General features: G+C 39.6%; 1 protein-coding gene across 7 annotated transcripts in view; it reads left to right on the top strand.

Moving 5' to 3' along the window:
* LOC140135204 (nicotinamide N-methyltransferase-like) overlaps positions 1-19,651 on the top strand; it is a 57,120-nt gene extending 37,469 nt beyond the window's left edge. For 3 of the 7 annotated variants that reach the window (XM_072156369.1, XM_072156370.1, XM_072156367.1), the window contains exons 2-5: positions 4,686-4,777; positions 5,555-5,652; positions 11,884-12,091; positions 18,120-19,651. In XM_072156369.1, coding sequence (XP_072012470.1) covers positions 5,637-5,652; positions 11,884-12,091; positions 18,120-18,540 — 645 coding nt within the window. In that variant the 5' untranslated portion in view covers positions 4,686-4,777; positions 5,555-5,636 and the 3' untranslated portion in view covers positions 18,541-19,651. Of the gene's footprint in view, positions 1-4,685; positions 4,778-5,554; positions 5,653-11,534; positions 11,693-11,883; positions 12,092-16,093; positions 16,272-18,119 lie in introns of those variants that run through there. The other 4 variants (XM_072156371.1, XM_072156368.1, XM_072156365.1 and 1 more) reach the window with 4 other exon arrangements.
* Positions 19,652-19,982: the final 331 nt, after the last annotated feature.

Below are 19,982 nucleotides of genomic sequence, written 5' to 3'. Positions count from 1 at the left end.
TTAGGTAAATACCTTGTTATCAGGTGTGTGAGACATGATGTCTGGATGGACACGCCGAAAAAATGAACCCTGACCCGGAAACAAAATACCACGCATGCACTGTGGTTTGTGCGATACGAGAGCACAGAGAAAAATAGCACCACTTAGGAAAATATATGCATGGCGACGCCGAAGCAACAATTATGTGCATGCTTAATTAGTGTTAGCACCATTTGGGCACGAATACCTGTTTATGTGCTTGAGTATCTATTCGCTAAGCTTCGTTAGCAACCCTTAGCAACCTTCCGTCTATTGAGTGCATGCGCATAATTGTTGCTTCGGCATCGCCATGCATATATTTTCCTAAGTGGTTCGTCACCACTTGGCGCATGCGCATGCTATTTTCCTCTGTGCTCTCGTATCGCACAAAGCACAGCGCATGCGTGGTATTTTGTTTCCAGGTCAGGGCTCATTTTTTCCGCGTGTCCATCTGGACATCATGTCTCACACACCTGATAACAAGGTATTTACCTAATTTTTTCTCTCATATAAGCGGGACAGAACTTTAGCACCTTCACTACCCCTGAGGAAGTCACTGTAACGTGACGCAACGCGTGGGGTCTCCCACCCACACTTCTCCTCCCTCCCCCCGCCTGACCTACCTCATTTACTTTCTCTTTGTGTTCTGGGATATTACTGAATTCTCACCTGGCGCTAGTGAGGTATTATATTGTACAATGTCACCATTTCTTTTCCAGGACCTTTGATACATTCAGTATAGAAATAGGGGGTCACTAGAAGGGTTCTTGGAGTTAGTGCTGTGGGCTGCTCCTGGGTTTGGGACCAGGTTCCCTCTTCCAGTGGGAGTTATTGTGCCATTGTGACATATTTTTAACTGTTTTTATCTTTGTGGTGTCTTCATTGTCATTTTTTTTATATACATTGTTCTAATAAAGCATTCTTTGTACAGGCCAGTTTTTGTGCATCCCCTTTTGTTCTTTTCTTTATATATGGAACTTATTATTTTACATTTTCATGAACATCTAACAAAAACTACATTTAAGGGAACTGCTAAGCTTTCAGGTGACTTTGAGAGGCCCTAAATAAGAGTAAGAAAACCCCATAATTAGCCCATTTTGGACACCTCTCAGGGAATGTAAAATTACTTTTAATAAGTGATTTTAAAACACAGGAATTAAAACATGGAGGTGTCATTTGGAAATTGTCCTTTTTTTCAGAAAAAAACATTAATTTGGGCTCATAAATTATACATTATCAATGGATTAAATGCTAAAAGCTCTGCAGCATTTATTACCCAATTTCTCCTGAGTACGCCCATACCCCATATGTTGTTGTAAATTGCTGGACAGGCAGGCAACCCCCGGGGGGTTACATACAAGATAGGATCTGAAGGTTTGTTCTTAAGTCGAATGTATGTCAGTCAGAACTGTATATTTTATAATTGTAACCCCAGCCAAAAATTTTTGGTCTCTGTGACAATTTTAGATTGTCAAAACAATCATTAACAATATATCTTAATTGTAGACACCTTTGATAGATCTTACAGCTGATCATTGTGGCCTTGGATTAAAATACAGTAAATTACCAACATCCAGAGGTCAGTTTCTAACTAGGGTTTGTCTGTAAGTCGGGTGTTCTTAAGTAGGGGACCACCTGTATTGGCAGCTGTTTACCATACCATAAATATAATGTGTTATATTTATTTTTTGGGTCACCACGGTTACATTGATACCTCATTTATATACTTTAAAAAAAAAATTTCTATTTTTGTTTAGTACATACTAAAAACAAATTTTGAGGAAATCTCCACCATATTTTCAGAGGCACAACCTTTTTAAATTTTGTGGCTGACAAAGTTAGTACAGGGTTCATTTTTGTGAGAAGAGTAGTTCTTTTTAGTGGCCTCATTTTGGAACATGTACCTTTTTTGATAACTTTTAAAACAATATTTTGATATATAGCCTGTCAGCCCCTTTATCTTTATAGCTTGTCAGCCCCTTTAAGTTTATAGCCTGCCAGCCCCTTTATGTATATAGCCTGCCAGCCCATTTATCTATATAGCCTGGCAGCCCCTTTATGTATATAGCCTGCCAGCCCCTTTATCTATATAGCCTGCCAGCCCCCTGTTGTCGGTAAAAAAAATAATAAACTTACTACTCACCATTCCAACGGCCCGGACAGCTCCCGGACAGGCTCAAGGCCCGTGCGCACGGAGCTGCCGCGGTCCTGAAGCTGGCATGAAGACAGTAGAGGCGTGGCCGCTGAGCTGCCGTGGACCTGCGGCATGAAGATGAAGTGGAGTTGTCTGGGCCATCGGAATGGTGAGTAGTAAGTTCATTATTTTTGTATAGCCAAGTATAAGCCGAGTGTTGAATTTTTAGCACAAAAGTTGTGCTAAAAAACTCGGCTTATACTCGAATATATACGGTATGTAAGTTGGGTTTTATATACTTTGGGCCACATTTATCACTTTTGTGCGCCTAAGTGTAGTAGTTGCGCCTAAATTCGGGCGCACTGTTTTGCCAGAATTATCACAAGCTACAACCATCTGTGATAAGTATATTTTCTGCCTCTTATTAATCACTTTACTTTAACACAGTTTAGGCGCAGTTTAGGGGCAATGTTAGATTCGGGCACTTACATGTGATCCTGCTACAAGCTCCTCTCTGCTTCTCCCACAGCCCAGAATGAAGATAACACTCACAGCAGCACCCAGGTGTGTGACACCCAGCACCCAGTGATCTCCTCAGCAGGGGCTTCTCCTGGAGGGGATCCCCCAGTGCAGGTCTCCTGCTGCACCCCTGTAATTCTGCACAATATCCCCCTCAGACACACTGGTGATACTGTGCAGAATTACATGGGGGACACTTGTATGTCGTATCTGCAAACTTGTGCAAACTTCTTTTGCTCTTGCTGTGAGCTCAGCGTTTTGCAGAATATTTTGTAAATAGAAGGTGATGAACTGTAAATAGTCTGCAGCTCCTGTCTGTAATGTATCTTTTATATGTTCCAGTGTCTGCAATGTATCTAATTGTATCTATTATATGTTCCAGTGTCTGGCTAAGCTTTGCTGCTAGAAATGACCTAAGTGAAGTTGGCCCCCCACCTTGTTCAAATCAAACAAAATTGGTGTCAAACGTTTGTGCTATGTTTGTGCTGGTTTGTGCAGCAGAAATTTTCGTTTGTGCCGCTATCGTTTTTAAGATTTTAATGAAAGTTTCCAGAGGTCATCAGAGGTCAACCAGCCCCCCCACATTGCCCAAATCAAACAAAACTGGTTCCAAATAATTCTGCTACGTTTGTGCTGGTTTGTGCTGCGCAAATTTTTGTTTGTGCTGCTTTTGTTTTGAATTTATGAACAAAAAATTTAAGTTCAAAAGTTCAAGCAGCCCCCCCACATTAACGGAATCAAACAAAACTGGTGTCAAATGTTAGTGCTACGTTTGTGCTGGTTTGTGCAGCAAAAATTTTCGTTTGTGCCGCTATCATTTTTAATATATTCATACTTTTTTGCAGAGGTCATCAGAGTTCATTTCTTCCAAAGTACAATGTGTTTGCTAGCTCCCCCTGGTGATCAAACCAGGGAAGTGTCACTAGGTTTGTTTTTTACCAGTTCATCCTAAACACCTCAAACACCTGAACATACCTTAAAAATTATAGCGGCACAAACAAAAATTTTTGCTGCACAAACCAGCACAAACGTAGCACTAATGTTTGACACCAGTTTTGTTTGATTCCGTTAATGTGGGGGGGCTGCTTGAACTTTTGAACTTTCATTTTTTGTTCATATATTCAAAACAAAAGCAGCACAAACAAAAATTTGCGCAGCACAAACCAGCACAAACGTAGCAGAATTGTTCGGCACCAGTTTTGTTTGATTTGGGCAATGTGGGGGGGCTGGTTGACCTCTGATGACCTCTGGAAACTTTCATTAAAATCTCGAAAACGATAGCGGCACAAACAAAAATTTCTGCTGCACAAACCAGCACAAACGTAGCACAAACGTTTGACACCAATTTTGTTTGATTTGAACAAGGTGGGGGGGCCAACTTCACTCAGGTCTAGAAATGAGCTGTTCTGCAAAGGGGCTCAGTGCTTTCTTCTCAGATAACGCCACCTTCGGGCTGGAGTGTTTTTGCGCCCGTTTTTGCGCCTAAATGCAAAAGTCGCACGTGATGAATATCATTAGGCGCAGCAAAACATCTGGAATTGAATGATAGATGAGGGAAAGGTGGTTATTTTAGCTGCGCGGCTAATTTGACATTTAATCGCAAAACGGTGCGCCTAAACGAAAAGGCGCAAAAACAACAGAAAAAACAAGTGATTAATGTGGCCCTCTATTTGGACTTTATTTGTAACTTGGGCGATAAGGGGACTTTAATTTTATTTTTCTATTTATTTAATTATTATAAAATGATTTTAACTTTTTTTTTTACATTTTTTTATTTTTCCACACTTGGGCTTGAACAAGCATTCATCCAATCGCTTGTTGAAGCCCTTATAGTGCAATACACTTGTATTGCAATGTACAATACAAGTAACTGAGCATGTTGATGCATGCTCAGTTAGTTACAGCCGGGTCTGATACAGTGGTTATTAAGGGGTTAATAAGCACTTTATATAAAATCAAAAGAAATCCTGATAACTCTGTCTGACCCTGTGTTATGCTGTGTAACTTCTTCCAGGGCCTCCAGAAGATAGAGAAGTTCAAGATGCAGAATTCAAGATAAAAGCCAGCTAGCTCCTAAGTAGACTTATAGCAGACATAAAGGAAATGGTAGGCAAACCTTTTATGTGATATACTTGTTCAGAACATGATTGGACCAGTTCACTGACATCCATATACGGCAAACAAGCAAGGGAGAAATTGCATAAATTATCTAGTAAATTTATACCTTTAGACAATAAAATTTCTATTAAATGAATGGAAAGGAATATGAATAAATAGGAAATTGCTAAATATTTTCAGATTAAAATGGTATGTAAGAGATTGAAAGAAGCATGGGGCAGAAGAAGCATTTCAGGCTTACCAAAACTTCAAAATGAGGTGGAAAAATTAAATTAAAAGAATCTAAATACAAAAAACTAAAGCTGCCCCCCCCAAAAAAAATATATATACCGTATATACTCGTGTATAAGCCGACCCAAGTATAAGCCGAGGCCCCTAATTTTACCACAAAAACCTGGTAAAACCTATATTTTTTTTACTCGAGTATAAGCCGAGTTTGGGCTTTCAGCACATTTTTTTGTGCTGAAAAACTAGGCTAATACTCGAGTATATATGGTATATATTTTTACATTATGAAATGTATAAAATAAAGGCAAAAAGTATAGTTTTGGTCTACGTGAAAGACAACTGGGAGTATAACTATAAAGAAGAGAAGGTTGAGATATTAAACACATGCTATTCTTTGAGTTCACCAGTGCAGGACGGGCAAGACTCCTTCACAGAATTTTTATATAAGAAAAAGTACATCTACTGTTCATCTGAACAAACAGGTTTTACAACAATTTGGCTTGGTAATAGATAGAGCACTGTATTCTATCTTTTCAGACTCTTTTAAAAGGTTCATTGCCCCAGGAATGGAGAATGGCAGATATGGAACTATTATTTACATAGGTAAAATGAGGAAACCATGCAAATAGCATCTGGTAAGATTAATATGTTTGTTATGCAGGATATTAGAATAAAAACTCACAATTTGGGATAGGGCATGAAATTTGACGCAAACAAAAATCTAAAGTAATGCATCTAGTCCATAGTAATTGTACTGATATGTTTACATGCAAGAAGTCTTGAGTGGATGAGTATCGCAAAATTCGGGTTTGTACTAAAATTTGCGGGTTCTGGTCCCCTTGATGTTTGTGGCTGTGTTCTGCTAAAGCCTGAGATTGGTGCCAGTACAGTTTTTACTTTTTAGGGTGCAGGTTTGGTGTCCTAACAGATTTTCAAAATTCTAATGGGTTTGCTCATCACTACATGTAAGCTTAACTACGGTACTCAAAGTCAGGCTTCAGCTGCAAAAGGATTTAAAAAGAGCGATACAAACTGAGGAGCTAACAAATGCTACTTCTCTATAGACTTATTGCATGACAACATTCTAAATATATGGTGATTGTATATAGTCTTTCTTTACAAAAGCAAATGTTTTAGAGAAGTTTATAAGTTAGAACCCTACTGAAACGTCCAATGTTAAAGGGTTAATTAGATGTTAGAACAAGTGAAAATATTTGTCTATAGGTGCCTCCTGCTAATATTTCATGTTTTAGGTATTATCTTTTTTCATTTAATCACACTTTATAATTATTCATCCGATTATTCATTATTGATGGTGATCGATTTGCCTCTGTTCACATAAGCCATAATACAATCATAGATTTATTTCTGTATTGTTTATTTTGTCACTGTTCGCTTGTGTATAAGGTTACAATATTTATAACTCATCTGCTAAGCATCAAGCACAAAGATGGATTCCCTCCAGGAAATCAAACACTCTATGTTTTAGTATATGTTTACCTTTATTACAATGTTAATTTAATAGATATAGCCACGAGTATTGTATCATCCCATGATGTCCCAGGTGATCACATCAGGTCCCGGAACTATAGTAAGTGAAAAGAAAGTCTCTCAAAACACAGGAACAATAATGTAAGAATTTATATAACAGAATGTTTCATGTAATAACAACATTTAAAGGAAATCTAAAATCAAAATCCAGCATGATAAACCAGGGAAACTTACCCATAGATACAGACACCATGCCTTAGGTAATCTTCTTAGATTTTTAATCTATGGCCTCCTTCCATGTAGAATCAACTTTTAAAATGATGCCAATGAACCCAGTGGTCTACCTTAACCCCTCTGTGATCTAGCTTTACAGACTATCACACTGTCTCACACTCCCCCTGCTTTATCAGCACGTGTGCAGTGAGAACAAGTGAGAACGTATTCTCAGTGCTGAGGTAGCAGGGTTCAGGGAGAGACAGTGTAACAGTATCTAATGCTATATCACAGAGGGGCTAGGGTAGCCCTTCAGGCTCATTAGCATAATTGTAACAGTTTCTTTTAGAAGAAAGGAGGCCATGGATAACAAATATAAAAAGATTACCACAGTCACAGTGCCTGGATCTATGAGTTTGTGTCCCTGATTTACCATGATGGATTTTGTTGGTAGATTTCCATTAACCATAGAATACTGAGCTTCTTAATGCATGTCTACCTTTTGTTCTGTTTGAGGGATATTTACCCCTTAATGAAGAGACATGAAAGGGCTTTGAAGGGGTTTTCCCACAAAAGAAAATTCTCACAAATAAATCCCCTAGTGATGTTTACACAATAAAGATCATTTTAACCCCCTATGTTACAATGTTACATAATTGTATTGCTGTTTCAGTCCTATCACTCCCTAGGGTGCTCAGTGATAAATTCCAGGGTGTGGATGGGGCCTCTCTCAGCAGACACATTACAATCCATCTAGTTCTGTGGGGTGACAATGGCGTTAGATTATCAGGGCACATGTGTACATACACTTCCATGTGGCTTCTGACGTTATGCTAGCACACTGACACATAGAAAGAGAGCGATGAGACAGTTGATAGATAATGTGATGCATAAGATACTTATTACACAGAGGATGACTGACATAGGCTGACCGACTTTTACACTGCCAGCTCTGCTACATCTGTGTTCTCACAGATATGTGCCTGCCTCCCCTTCCCCCAGATCACTTATCTCCTTGTAGTTTGTAGTTTGAAGCTTCTCTCTGCTCATGAAGTGAATCAGTGAGTGTCTGTAAACTCCGTCCTGTACTGTAGGGGAGCGGTGGCTACAGGCTCAGCGCAGAAAGACACAGAAATCTCAGCTGCACAATCTCACACAGGAATCCAAGATGGCAGCCACCAGGACCCTAAGTCAGATGTTACAGGGTTGTGTCTAGGGGCAACTGAAATTGTGTACAGCAGGACTGATTGAGACAGGTTGGAATTATATCTGTGAAATGTTGTATTTTTGTTAGTAACAGTAAATTAGAGAATGTGTTATTTTGTTATCCTGTGTACATATAAGAAACTTTTCTTTGTTGGAATACCCCTTTAATGACTGGGCATTTTTAGCTAATTTCGGTAGGGGTTAAGGGCCATAACTTTTTTTGCATGCTACCTTGCGACACACAGGGCTAGTTATAAGTTATTCAATGTCAAAGTTTTTAAAAAATGTTTTAGCTTTTTGGGGGCTTGATCAACAAAAAGTGTTGAAAGGGCTTTTTTTCTAATGTACGGTACATTTTTATACTCATAAAGACTATTATAAATTAATTATAATTTGGCAGTCATTCACAATTATCATATCTACTGTCTAGGGCAAACAGGGCAAAAACATTGATGATTAAGTATGAATTGTATGAAATCAGAAGTTTACATACACATATGCATGGTTTTCTCACTATCTGACATGAAATCAAAATAAATCTTTCCCATTTAAGATCAATTAAAATGACCAAAATTCAAAAGTTTACATACCATTTTTACTAGACTATAATCCAACTTACTGGGAAAACCTATTGACTAGAGTATGAGCCTATATGGGGTAAATGCATTTTTCACAGCCTCCATCGAGCTAGCCAGCTCCATGCCTCCAGTATATAGAAAGCCCCCTGAACCAAAATATAGAGCCAACTAGCATATGTCCCCCAATATATTGACAGTCAGGCCATAACCCCCAGCATATAGCCAGTCAGTCCATGCTTCCACTATATAGCCAATTTTTTTTGAACATTGGACCAATTGTCTCGGCAGGGTTTTTAGAGATAATATAAAAAAAAAAACATCTTGAGACGGCACAGAGAAGCCCATATCCGGACAACAAAAGTGCTGACTAAAACTTAGCTTTTATTATTATTTGAAATTGTAAAATATACTATGGAGTAACCTTAGTGCTCAACTCAAGAGGTGTGTTTAAAAGCACAGATGCCCTAGGCTGGGAGGCTTTCAAATATGAGATAGTAACAAATTAGAAACTATGTCAATTTGTCAAAATAGCTGGGAAAGACCCCTGTGGGAGGGGGGAGGCTTAACGTCCTAGCCAGTACCCAATTCGGTTGTTGGAGTTGTAGTATAGCGTATCAATAGCTAGTAGGAATAGCGCCAGTAGTATAGAAATGAAAATATAAATGCAATGGGTTATTATCTTCTAAACCCATGCATTGTTTTCTGTAGCATGAGATCGAAACGATCCCAATCATATACAGAGACCTATTCCTCTCCTTGGATATAACCCTGAATTTTACCCAGCTAAATAGGTGAAAGTCACATCCCAGCCTAAGCACATATTTGAAAGCCACCCAGCCTAGGGCATCTGTGTTTTTAAAAACACCTCTTGAATTGAGCACTAAGTGGTTACTCCATAGTATATTTTACAATTTCAAATAATAATAAAAGCTAAGTTTTAGTCAGCACTTTTATTGTCCGGATATGGGCTTCTCGTTACCGTCTCAAGACGTTTTTTTGTAACAATTTATAGCCAGCGCCATCCCCCTGTATATAGTCAGCCAGTCCATGCACCCAGTATATAGCTACCCCACTCTATGTCCCTCAGTATATAGCAAACCCCCTGACCCAAAGTATATAGCCAACCTTCACATGCCTCCCAGTATATTACCAGTCAGCCCGTATCCCCCAGTATATAGCCAGTCAGCTTACACCCTTTAGTATATAGTCATCCAGCCCATACCCTTAGTATATAGTCAGCCAGTCCCCTTTACCCCAGTATATAGGCAGCCAGCCCCCAGCACCCTCAGTATATAGCCAGTCTGCCCATGCCCCTAGTATAGAGCCATCCCATGCCCTCTAGTATAAAGCTAGCTGCCCCTTGCCCCACAATATATAGCCAGCCATCTCATGCCAACTAGTATAGAGCCTGGCTGCCCCTCAGTATGTAGCAAGTCAATACCTCCCAGTATATAGCCAGAAGCCTGTGCCCCTAACATATAGCTAATAGCCCCCTAATATTAACCAGCCTATTAAAAGACCTCTGTACTCACCTTACTGATGTCCCCCGCAGGTGTACTTCTATCTTCTGATGTTCCGTCTCCAGCTTGCTGATATCATAGTGTGCATGCCGATGGCAGAGGGGTTTTTATTTATAGACTTGAGTATAAGCCGCGTTAGGTGTTTTCAGTCCATTTTTTTTGTGCTGAAAATCTCAGCTTATACTTCGGCATATACAGTACATTTCATTAGACGGTGCATCCTGGACACAGCCATGACATGGCTGTGATGCGGGTAGGGTATTTCTTTTTCCTCATCAGCCAGACATTTTTTACCACAAAATGGCTGCAGACGGAGGGTGACTGTGATTATTTTCAGTCCATGAGCAATCGCCCTGCAAGGACCTTATGATAGTAATCTTGAATATAAGATCAGAATCCTGGCACGGCGATTGTTCACAGACACATATAGATAACATGACCCTCCATCAGCAGACATTTTAAGGTCAGGAATGTCTGGCTGATGAAGAAAAGGAAGAAAGGATTGGGAATTTTAGGATGTGTGCATACCTATGGTATATGATGTTTATTGTTATAAGCAGTTTTGGAAAATGGAGGTGATTCAAGTCTTTGAGCATGAGCAGATCCAAAGTAACTAAAGAAAGAAGTTGAGATTTCTCATATTCACTTGTACTATTGATATTTAGAAATTTTGTTGACAGGTTAGTGACCAACAAAGGCCAAGTGGGATCTTATTTCATGACTATTCATCTTACATCATTCCTCTATAATTTTGCCTCTGTACCACAAGGAACCAGTAAGGCCCCTTTCACAGTTGTGTTTTTCACGTGCGTGTTAACATGCAGAACTTGCATTGCACCCTAACCCATTGTAATCAATGTTTTTTTACAGACTTTTCACTCACACACACACACACATGCACATTTATATTTTATATTTATGCTTTTAAATCTCAGCATGCTCTACTTTTGCAAGTCACGCTCGTGAAAAACGCACCATACAAGTCTATGGAGATGCATCAAAAACGCATTGCACTCTGAGAGGCATGCAAGTCCAATGCAAGAGCAATGAGTTTTTCACTGATCAATTGCCATAGAGAAGATAGAGCTCAGTTCTGAGTCCTTTTCACATGCATTATCTGCCTGTGAAAACTGCATTGAAGATGCATTGAAAACAGCAATAAAAAAAAGTGTGTGAAAAACTGAACAAACTCTGACTGAAAACTGATTGAACTCTAATAGAAAATGTCAATTTTTCACTGACCAACCCCTGATCGCACCCTGATCAGACTCTGAGGTGATCTGCAACGCAAGTGTGGAAGGGGCCTAAAAGTAGTTACAATCCTACAGTTTTGTTTTTGGAAGTTTACAGGACAGGAAAGAAGCCAATTAAATTGGTTCAACTGAGTAGAACAAAATCTTTATTTACTGAGCATATATACTCATTTAACAAGTTTTATTACCACGTGTAAAGCTATATACATATATATATGGGGATGTGTCATCACAACTTTCACAAACTGCATCCAGGAGAAGAACCCTCTGAGAACTTATACTTAGACGCCAAAGTTTTATATTTTGCAATAATGAACAACATTGAATTTCTTAACACTTACTTAAGCAAAAGTCCATATAGAGATGAGACTTTAAATTTTATTCTTGACAGTCAGTTGACTTTATTTAATTCAGGTATGTAACAGTTTCTTTGCTCCAAATAAATAGTACTGCAATGAAGTTGTAGGTGTTAATCTATAGTAGATTGAATGGTTTTATCCATCTACAAGCATAAGGTTGGCTTAAAGTATATGAAATGTTGAAAATGACTTAAGCACTTTGATTACTATTTGATAACATTGAACTATTTTGTTATTTCTACACAGGCAATTTTAAAGGAAAACGTCTCTATGACTTTAGCACTAGCTGCATCATTCATCAGCTCATGATCGCACATGAATTCTACCCTGAAATAACAATAATGAAGATAGATGAGGCCAGCATTAAGGAGGTAGACAAATGGCTGCAGTCAGACCCTGGAGCTTTTGACTGGACTTATGCATATAACTATGTGAAACAAATCAAAGGCAACAGGTAAGTTATAATTTGGTCAAGACTAAGATGAAATTCTATTAAAAGGGATGTTACATCAATTCACTTTTTGACTCATTAAAACCTTTTCTGATTTGATTATATAACAAATGAAAATAATTTACAATTTTCGATGATCATGATCATCTTGCCTGGGCTCTAATGACAGAATTTATTGTACTGATTTACAATGCTTAACAGAAAAAGCATGGGAAGAATAAACTCACTGGAGAAGTTTGTAGGTATGTTCTGTGTAGCCAGGATAAAAGTGGAAATAACATATTTACATCATCACTTGTGACATTAGCAAAATATGACAATATCCACTGTCAGTAGTGGCGCAGTGATGTAGTTTCTTATAGAGGTGTTATCTGTTGTAATCCTAATCTTGTATTTTGATAACTGCTGTGCTGAAAACTCCAAAAGCATTTGCAAGTGTAACTTAATTGCTAAACTACTAATATTAAGGTATTTTGAGGGATGGGGAATAGTTAAGTAAAAATCATCTAAAAATGTGTGTTATATAAAAGCTTGGATAAAAAATGATATAATTTCCTAGTGACACATTTCCTTTAAGTAAAGAAATCCCAATGTTTCTCCAGAGACCCTACGTAAGTAAAACAAGACACCACCTTAAGTTTGTTAATGTGCAATGTTATATTTATATAGGAAGATGTTAAAATTGCCCAATTTTTTGTGTGAGGTCTTACCTAATAGATTTGAGTTATGGGGGGGGGAGGGGGAGGTCCAAATAGTGCAGTGATAACAAAATAACTGTTGTGTCAATGGTATTGACAAAAATGCAGCATTTCACAGATATAATTCCAATATACAGATTTCTGTCTCTCCCTGCCTCAATTAGATGCATTTAACACACAATGAGATTCTCAGCTCTGATAACTCAGCCATAACATACACTGTTAGCCCTGTTTTACCCCCCCCAACCTCCCCCCTGCCCTAAATACCTTATCTGTATGTAACTTGTAGGTCTCCTCACACTGTTGCTTACCAGTAAGTAACGTTTCTGTTTGCGTCTGTGTTTGTGAGCTCCTCTTGGAAAGCAACTGGAGTTGCTGAAGGCAGAGTCAGACAGAAGAAGAATTTGTTCTGCTGGACCCTAGACTTCTGAATTACTCTCGGATCCCAGGGCAACCAAAATTGTGTACACCAGGACTTATAGATATAGGTTGGAATTATATCTGTGAAATGATGTATTTTTAATAATAGCAATGAATTAGAGAATGTGTTATTTTGTTATCCTGAGTATATTTAAGAATCTTGCCTTTGTGGGAAGACCCCTTTAAGTTCAGGGGAGCCAAACCGCACCTTTCTATAAACGTCAGTTTATTTTCTATGAATGCCTGTGTATTCATTCATTTTGTCCCTTGTGTGAGCTGTGTGCTATGAGCCCTCTGTGAGCTCTGAGAGTCTCATATATTCCCCTGTACGCTGTGTGTGCCTTGTGATACTATGTGAGCTGTGTACCATGTACCCTCTGTACATGTCTATGTGTCTCATATATTCCCCTTATGTGCTGTATGTGCCTTGTGATGATATGTGAGCTGTGTACTATGTGCTCTCTGTGAGGTCTGTGTGTCTCATATATTCCCCTCTATTCTGTATGTGCCTTGTGATCATATGTGAGCTGTGTACCATGTGCCCTCTGTGAGGTCTGAAAGTCTCATATATTCCCCTGTATACTGTATGTGCCTTGTGATACTACGTGAGCTGTGTACCATGTACCCTCTGTGATGTCTGTGTGTCTCATATATTCCCCTGTATGCTGTAGGGGTTTTGTCATACTATGTGAGCTGTGTGCTATGTTCCCTCTGTGAGATCTGTGTGTCTCATATATTCCCCTGTATGCTCTATGTGCCTTATAATCCTATCTGAGCTGTGTACCATGTGTCCTCTGTGAGGTCTGTGTGTCTCATATATTCCCCTGTATGCTGTATGTGCCTTGTGATCCTACGTGAGCTATGTTCCATGTGCCCTCTGTGAGGTCTGTGTGTCTCATATATTCCCCTCTATTCTGTATGTGCCTTGTGATCATATGTGAGCTGTGTACCATGTGCCCTCTGTGATGTCTGAAAGTCTCATGAATTCCCCTGTATACTGTATGTGCCTTGTGATACTACGTGAGCTATGTATCATGTACCCTCTGTGATGTCTGTGTGTCTCATATATTCCCCTTGTATGCTGTAGGTGTTTTGTCATACTATGTGAGCTGTGTGCTATGTTCCCTCTCTGAGGTCTGTGTGTCTCATATATTCCCCTGTATGCTGTATGTGCCTTGTGATACTATGTGAGCTGTGTACCATGTGCCCTCTGTGAGGTCTGGGTGTCTCATATATTCCCCTGTATGCTGTATGTGCCTTGTGATACTATGTGAGCTGTGTACCATGTACCCTCTGTGAGGTCTGGGTGTCTCATATATTCCCCTGTATGCTGTATGTGCCTTATAATTCTATGTAAGCTGTGTACCATGTGCCCTCTGTGAGGTCTGTGTATCTCATATATTCCCCTGTACGCTGTATGTGCCTTGTGATCCTATGTGAGCTGTGTACCATGTGCCCTCTGTGAGGCCTGTGTTTCTCATGAATTCCCCTGTATGCTGTATGTGCCTTGTGATACTATGTGAGCTGTGTACCATGTGCCCTCTGTGAGGCCTGTGTTTCTCATGAATTCCCCTTGCATGCTGAATGTGCCTTGTGGGCTGTGAACCATGTGCCCTCTGTGAGGTCTCTGTGCTGTATGTGTCTTGTGATCCTATGTGAGCTGTGTACCATGTGCCGTCTGTGTGTCTTATATGTTCCCCTTGTATGTTGTATGTACCTTGTGATCCGATGTGAGCTGTTTACCATGTACCCTCTGTGCGGTCTGTGTGTCTTATGTTCCCCTTGTATGCTGTATGTGTCTTGTCTAAGAGTTGGTCGCTCAGCATATGTACAATTACTAAATTTAAAAATCTTATTTAAATTCTATTTTACATTATTCTTAGTTCAATATATTTCATTTGATGTAGCACCCCATTATTGTATTTCATGGCACCTATTCACTGTGCAGGGTACCTCAGTGGTGCTGGATAATAGCTATAAATGGGGGTGGCTAAGTAGGAGGTCTGTATAGAAGAAAAACATCCTGAGGAGCTGTCTAATATAATATTTGGTAGAATTAGGTGGAGAAATTAACAAGAGGGCAGATGAAACATTGGATTTAAACTATAAAAGGGGCCTTTTGAAATGTTAGAATGGAGCTGCATATATGAGCAAATAGAAGACAGATTTATCAAGCTGCCTGAAAGTTAGAATATTTCTAGTTGCCCATGGCAACCAATCACAACTAGAAATATTCTGACTTTCAGACAGCTTGATTAATCTGCCCCATAGTGTTGATGGGTCCTGAATATAAAGTTTGGTTTGCAAATTTTTGTTCCCCAGAACTGACCCCGAATTTAATCAGGTCCAAGTTGAACATCCGCCACTCTGTTAATCATTTGCGGGCGTAAACGGTTTTAACTACTGACGCCAATCTTAGTGACGGTCTTAGTGTTAGGACAATATAACTATAATTTATCAAATACCAGCTGTAGCTCCCGTCGTTGCCCCGGATAGTAAATTACTGCTCTTAACTGTAACAAAATAGAATGGGTTAACAAAAAATATTATATATGTATTTTATATGTCTCAGAATGTCTCTAACTGCCTGTCACTGACTGTCTCTGTCACTAATACTGTCTGTCTCTGGCAGTCTCTTTTAGTGACTGTTTGTCACTGGCAGACTCTTTCAGTGGCTGTCTGGCTTGGGCACTTTCATTCCAGTGACTGACTGTTTCGGGCACTCTCATTCCAGTGACTGGTGGTCTCGGGCACTCTCATTCAGTGACTGTCTGTCTCAGGCACTCTCATTTCAGTGACTGTCGGTCTCGGACACTCTCATTCCAGTGGCTAGTGGTCTCGGCACTCTCATTCCAGTGACTGTAGGTCTCTGGCACTCTCATTCCAGGGACTATGGGGCAGATTTACTTACCCGGTCCATTTGCGATCCAGCGGCACGTTCTCTGCGGTGGATTCGGGTCTGGCCGGGATTCATTAAAGCAGTTTCTCCGACGTCCACCAGGTGGCGCTGCTGCGCTGAAGAGCATCGGAACGCACTCAAGTTCACCGGCCTATTCCTAGTGAAGGTAAGTGCAAGCTCCGCAACACTTTTTTTTTTTTAATGCAGTGTTTTTTCCGAATCCGTTGGGTTTTCATTTGGCCACGCCCCCGATTTCCGTCGCGTGCATGCCAGCGCCGATGCGCCACAATCTGATCGCGTGCGCCAAAATCCCGGGGCAATTCAGGGGAAACCGGCGCAAATCGGAAATATTCGGGTAACACGTTGGGAAAAAGCGAATCGAGCCCTTAGTAAATGACCCCCTATGTGTCTAGGATGCACTCTCATTCCAGTGACTGTTTGTCTCGGGTACTCTCATTCCAGTGCCTGTCTGTCTCAGGCACTCTAATTCCAGTGACTCTCTGTCTCGGGCACTCTTACTCCAATGCCTGTCTGTCTTGGGCACTCCCATTCCAGTGAGTGTCTGTCTAGGGCACTATGTGTCTCGGATACACTCTGATTCCAGCAACTGTTTGTCTCAGGCACTCTCAATCCAGTGACTGTCTCAGGCACTCTCATTCCAGTACCTGTGTTTCTCGGGCACTCTTATTCTAGTGACTGTGTGTCTCGGGCCCTCTCATTCCAGTAACCATGTGTCTCAGGCACTCTCATTCCAGTAACTGTGTGTCTCGGGCACTCTTTTTCCAGTAACTGTGTGTCTGAGGCACTCTCATTCCAGTAACTGTGTGTCTCGGGCACTCTTTTTCCAGTAACTGTGTGTCTGAGGCACTCTCATTCCAGTAACTGTGTGTCTCGGGCACTCTTTTTCCAGTAACTGTGTGTCTGAGGCACTCTCATTCCAGTAACTGTGTGTCTTGGGCACTCTCATTCCAGTGACTGTGTCTCGGGCCCTCTCATTCCAGTGTTTGTCTCTGTCTCTGACTGTCACTTTGTCTATGGAGAGATTTATCAGAAGTGTCTGAGAGCAGAACTGCTCTAGATCCCCATGGCAAAATTTTTATTTTGTTTTTGCACAGCTGTTTATAAAATTAAAGCTGATCTCTGATTGGCTTCCACGGTCAACTTCTGATAAATATCCCCCTATCTCTGTATTTCTATCCATCTTACCTCACACATAAGCGCCTTAAACTCATTGCCAATAGTAACCAATCAAAGCTCAGAGCTCATATAAATGACCTGTGGCAGAGCAGCAACCAATCACGGCTCAGCTTCCAACTGCCACAGCAGCAGCAGCAGGAGACAATGGGGCAGATTTACTTACCCGGCCCAGTCGCGATCCAGCTGTGCGTTCTCTGCGGTGGATTCGGGTCCGGCCGGGATTCACTAAAGCAGTTCCAAGGACGTCCACCAGGTGTCGCTGCCGCGCTGAAGAGCATCGGAATGCACTGGAGTTCACCAAGCCATCGTGGGTGAAGGTAAGCGCGAGTCCAGCGACACTTTTTTTTAAAAAAATGTGGTGGTTTTTCCGAAAGTGCGGGGTGAAAATTTTGGGTAAAAAATTTAATGTGCAAAATTTGGTGATTGTAAACGAGATGGTACAGATTCCTTTAGCGGACATGCATACATACACACACATGATGTTATGTGTCCCTAATGTGTCTCATTCCACTTGACAAGATTGTGTATTCTCCCCTGTTGGTAAAGACCAACTATCCTATGATTCTTCTGACTGAAGAGACAGGATCGTAACATTCTCAATCCCTTGTTTCCAGAACAGATAAGAACTGCATAATGTACATGACTGCCAATCTTACTATGACAGTGAAGTTACAGTAAATGTTTGGCTCACATTACAGTTCACACAGAGGAGATTTTGTTGGTATACCCTTTTGTCTCAAAATGTCATAATATCCTTTAGCTTTGGATACATCAATATTTGTTTCTTAAAAACTCTTTTCTATTGTCATTATTTCAGTGATCTCAATGTGGAGGAAAATTTAAAAAAATCCATTAAGCAGACTTTGAGAATTGACTTTTATAAAGATAATCTCACGGACCCTGTGGTGCTGGAACAAGCCGACTGCATTGTCACAGGATGGTTATCGGAGGTGATCTGTAAAGATAAAAATGAATACATAAAATGTTTCCAAAAAATAACAAAGCTCCTCAAACCTGGTGGACTGCTAATTCTTATGGAGTGTTTAAATGGCACATTTTTTGATGTGGGAAAAGAAAAATATCGCATCTTTAAACATGATGAAAGATTTTTAAGGGATAACCTTGCCAATGAGGGATTCAAAATAGTTTTTTGTAAAGTGTTAGACAGTAAAATAGTGAGTCCTCTGACCGATTACGAACAGATGATATTTGTCGCTGCTGTTAAGGAGACTTCGTAAACCAGTCAATGATCATTGTTAAAGCTTTTCTATGGTCCCTGATTTCCTCTGAGCTATTCACATTCATAATGCAGAATTATCTGATTTAATCTAAAAATTAAAAAAAAAAAATCTACATAATTAAATGCAGTGCAAAATATTTGGCATTTATGATTTTTAGAAGATTCAAACAAAAGTGTATTTTACAAATAACAGTGTCAGCCTTGTTCATAGCCAGCATGTGCCATTATAGTAGTCACATGGGGTTGAACTTGAAGGGGACCTATCATATACTTTCTCTTTTAGCAGACCATCTCAGGAAGGGTATGGAAAGTAGTTTCTAGATCCCCCTTTTTATGTAAAACTTGGTCTATTTACCTATTAAAAAATATCTCTACCAAAGTCATGTAAAAAGGAAGGATATATGCATATATCTTGGGTTGTAGATCACTGTGACTAATCTTTATATATTTATTACGCATAACCTTCCTTCTTAAATCAACATTGAAAATTAGTCTAATTCCAAGTCCTTCAAACTCATTACCATAATTTTAACCGTTGATTTTAGAAGGAAGGAGTCCATGGATAACACGTATAACAAGATGACCACAGTCATGGTGCCTGGATCTATGAGTAAGTGTCTGTGGTTTATCAAGTTTATTTTTCAAACCACTTTAGGATTGTGGTTCTGTTAACCAGAGATATGAGCTGATAAATTTGGGAATACTAGCTTCAGATAAAGATCCAATTCCCACATTTTTAATATAACTGCCTCTATCTCCAGTTCTGTAATAGAGAAAACCACAGGCTGTTGGATGTTAAAAGGTAAAATATATATAAATACATATAAAATAATGCTCCCGTCAAGCTTTCTAGCCTGACTAGCAAAAGATGACTTTTCACTGCTCATTGTCACATAACTTTTGAGGAGAGTTTTTTTATAGGCAAACCCTAGCTTGAAAAAAATCCCAAAAAATGTACTAACTCTTTTTAAATATGGGATTAAAACATGGACAACAATGGTACTGTCTCTAGACCTATGCATTCTTTAGCAATCATATATTATTACTTAAAACTATTTTCTGCATATTTCAATGGATAAATAAATCAGTAAATAATTATTTTTCCCAATAAACCCTAAAATTTTACCATAAAAATGAAACCTGTACTTGTGTTGTTTATTTATCACCACAAATTGTGGGTTTTCATCAGATTTTCTTTACAAAGCTTTGAACAGCTGCAGGTCAGGAAGAGATTCTTTCTTGAGGTCATGCATGCAATGCTAGGGATTTGGGGTAACGAATATGCAGTAAGTATTTAAATTGAGATTTCTTGGAGGAAAAATAAAAACATGTCTGAAGTGCAAATAAGGCAGCTACTTCTACACCAATATTTTACTCTCAAGAAATCTAGTGACATGATGTGGGATGAAAGGCAAACCTGCATGTATTTTGCTAAACATA

The sequence above is a fragment of the Engystomops pustulosus genome, chromosome 6 (assembly GCF_040894005.1).
Source record: "Engystomops pustulosus chromosome 6, aEngPut4.maternal, whole genome shotgun sequence".
In the NCBI taxonomy this organism is placed as follows: domain Eukaryota; kingdom Metazoa; phylum Chordata; class Amphibia; order Anura; family Leptodactylidae; genus Engystomops; species Engystomops pustulosus.
The sequence above is the reverse complement of the archived record's forward strand: the minus strand, read 5'-3'. Positions and strand labels throughout refer to the sequence as shown.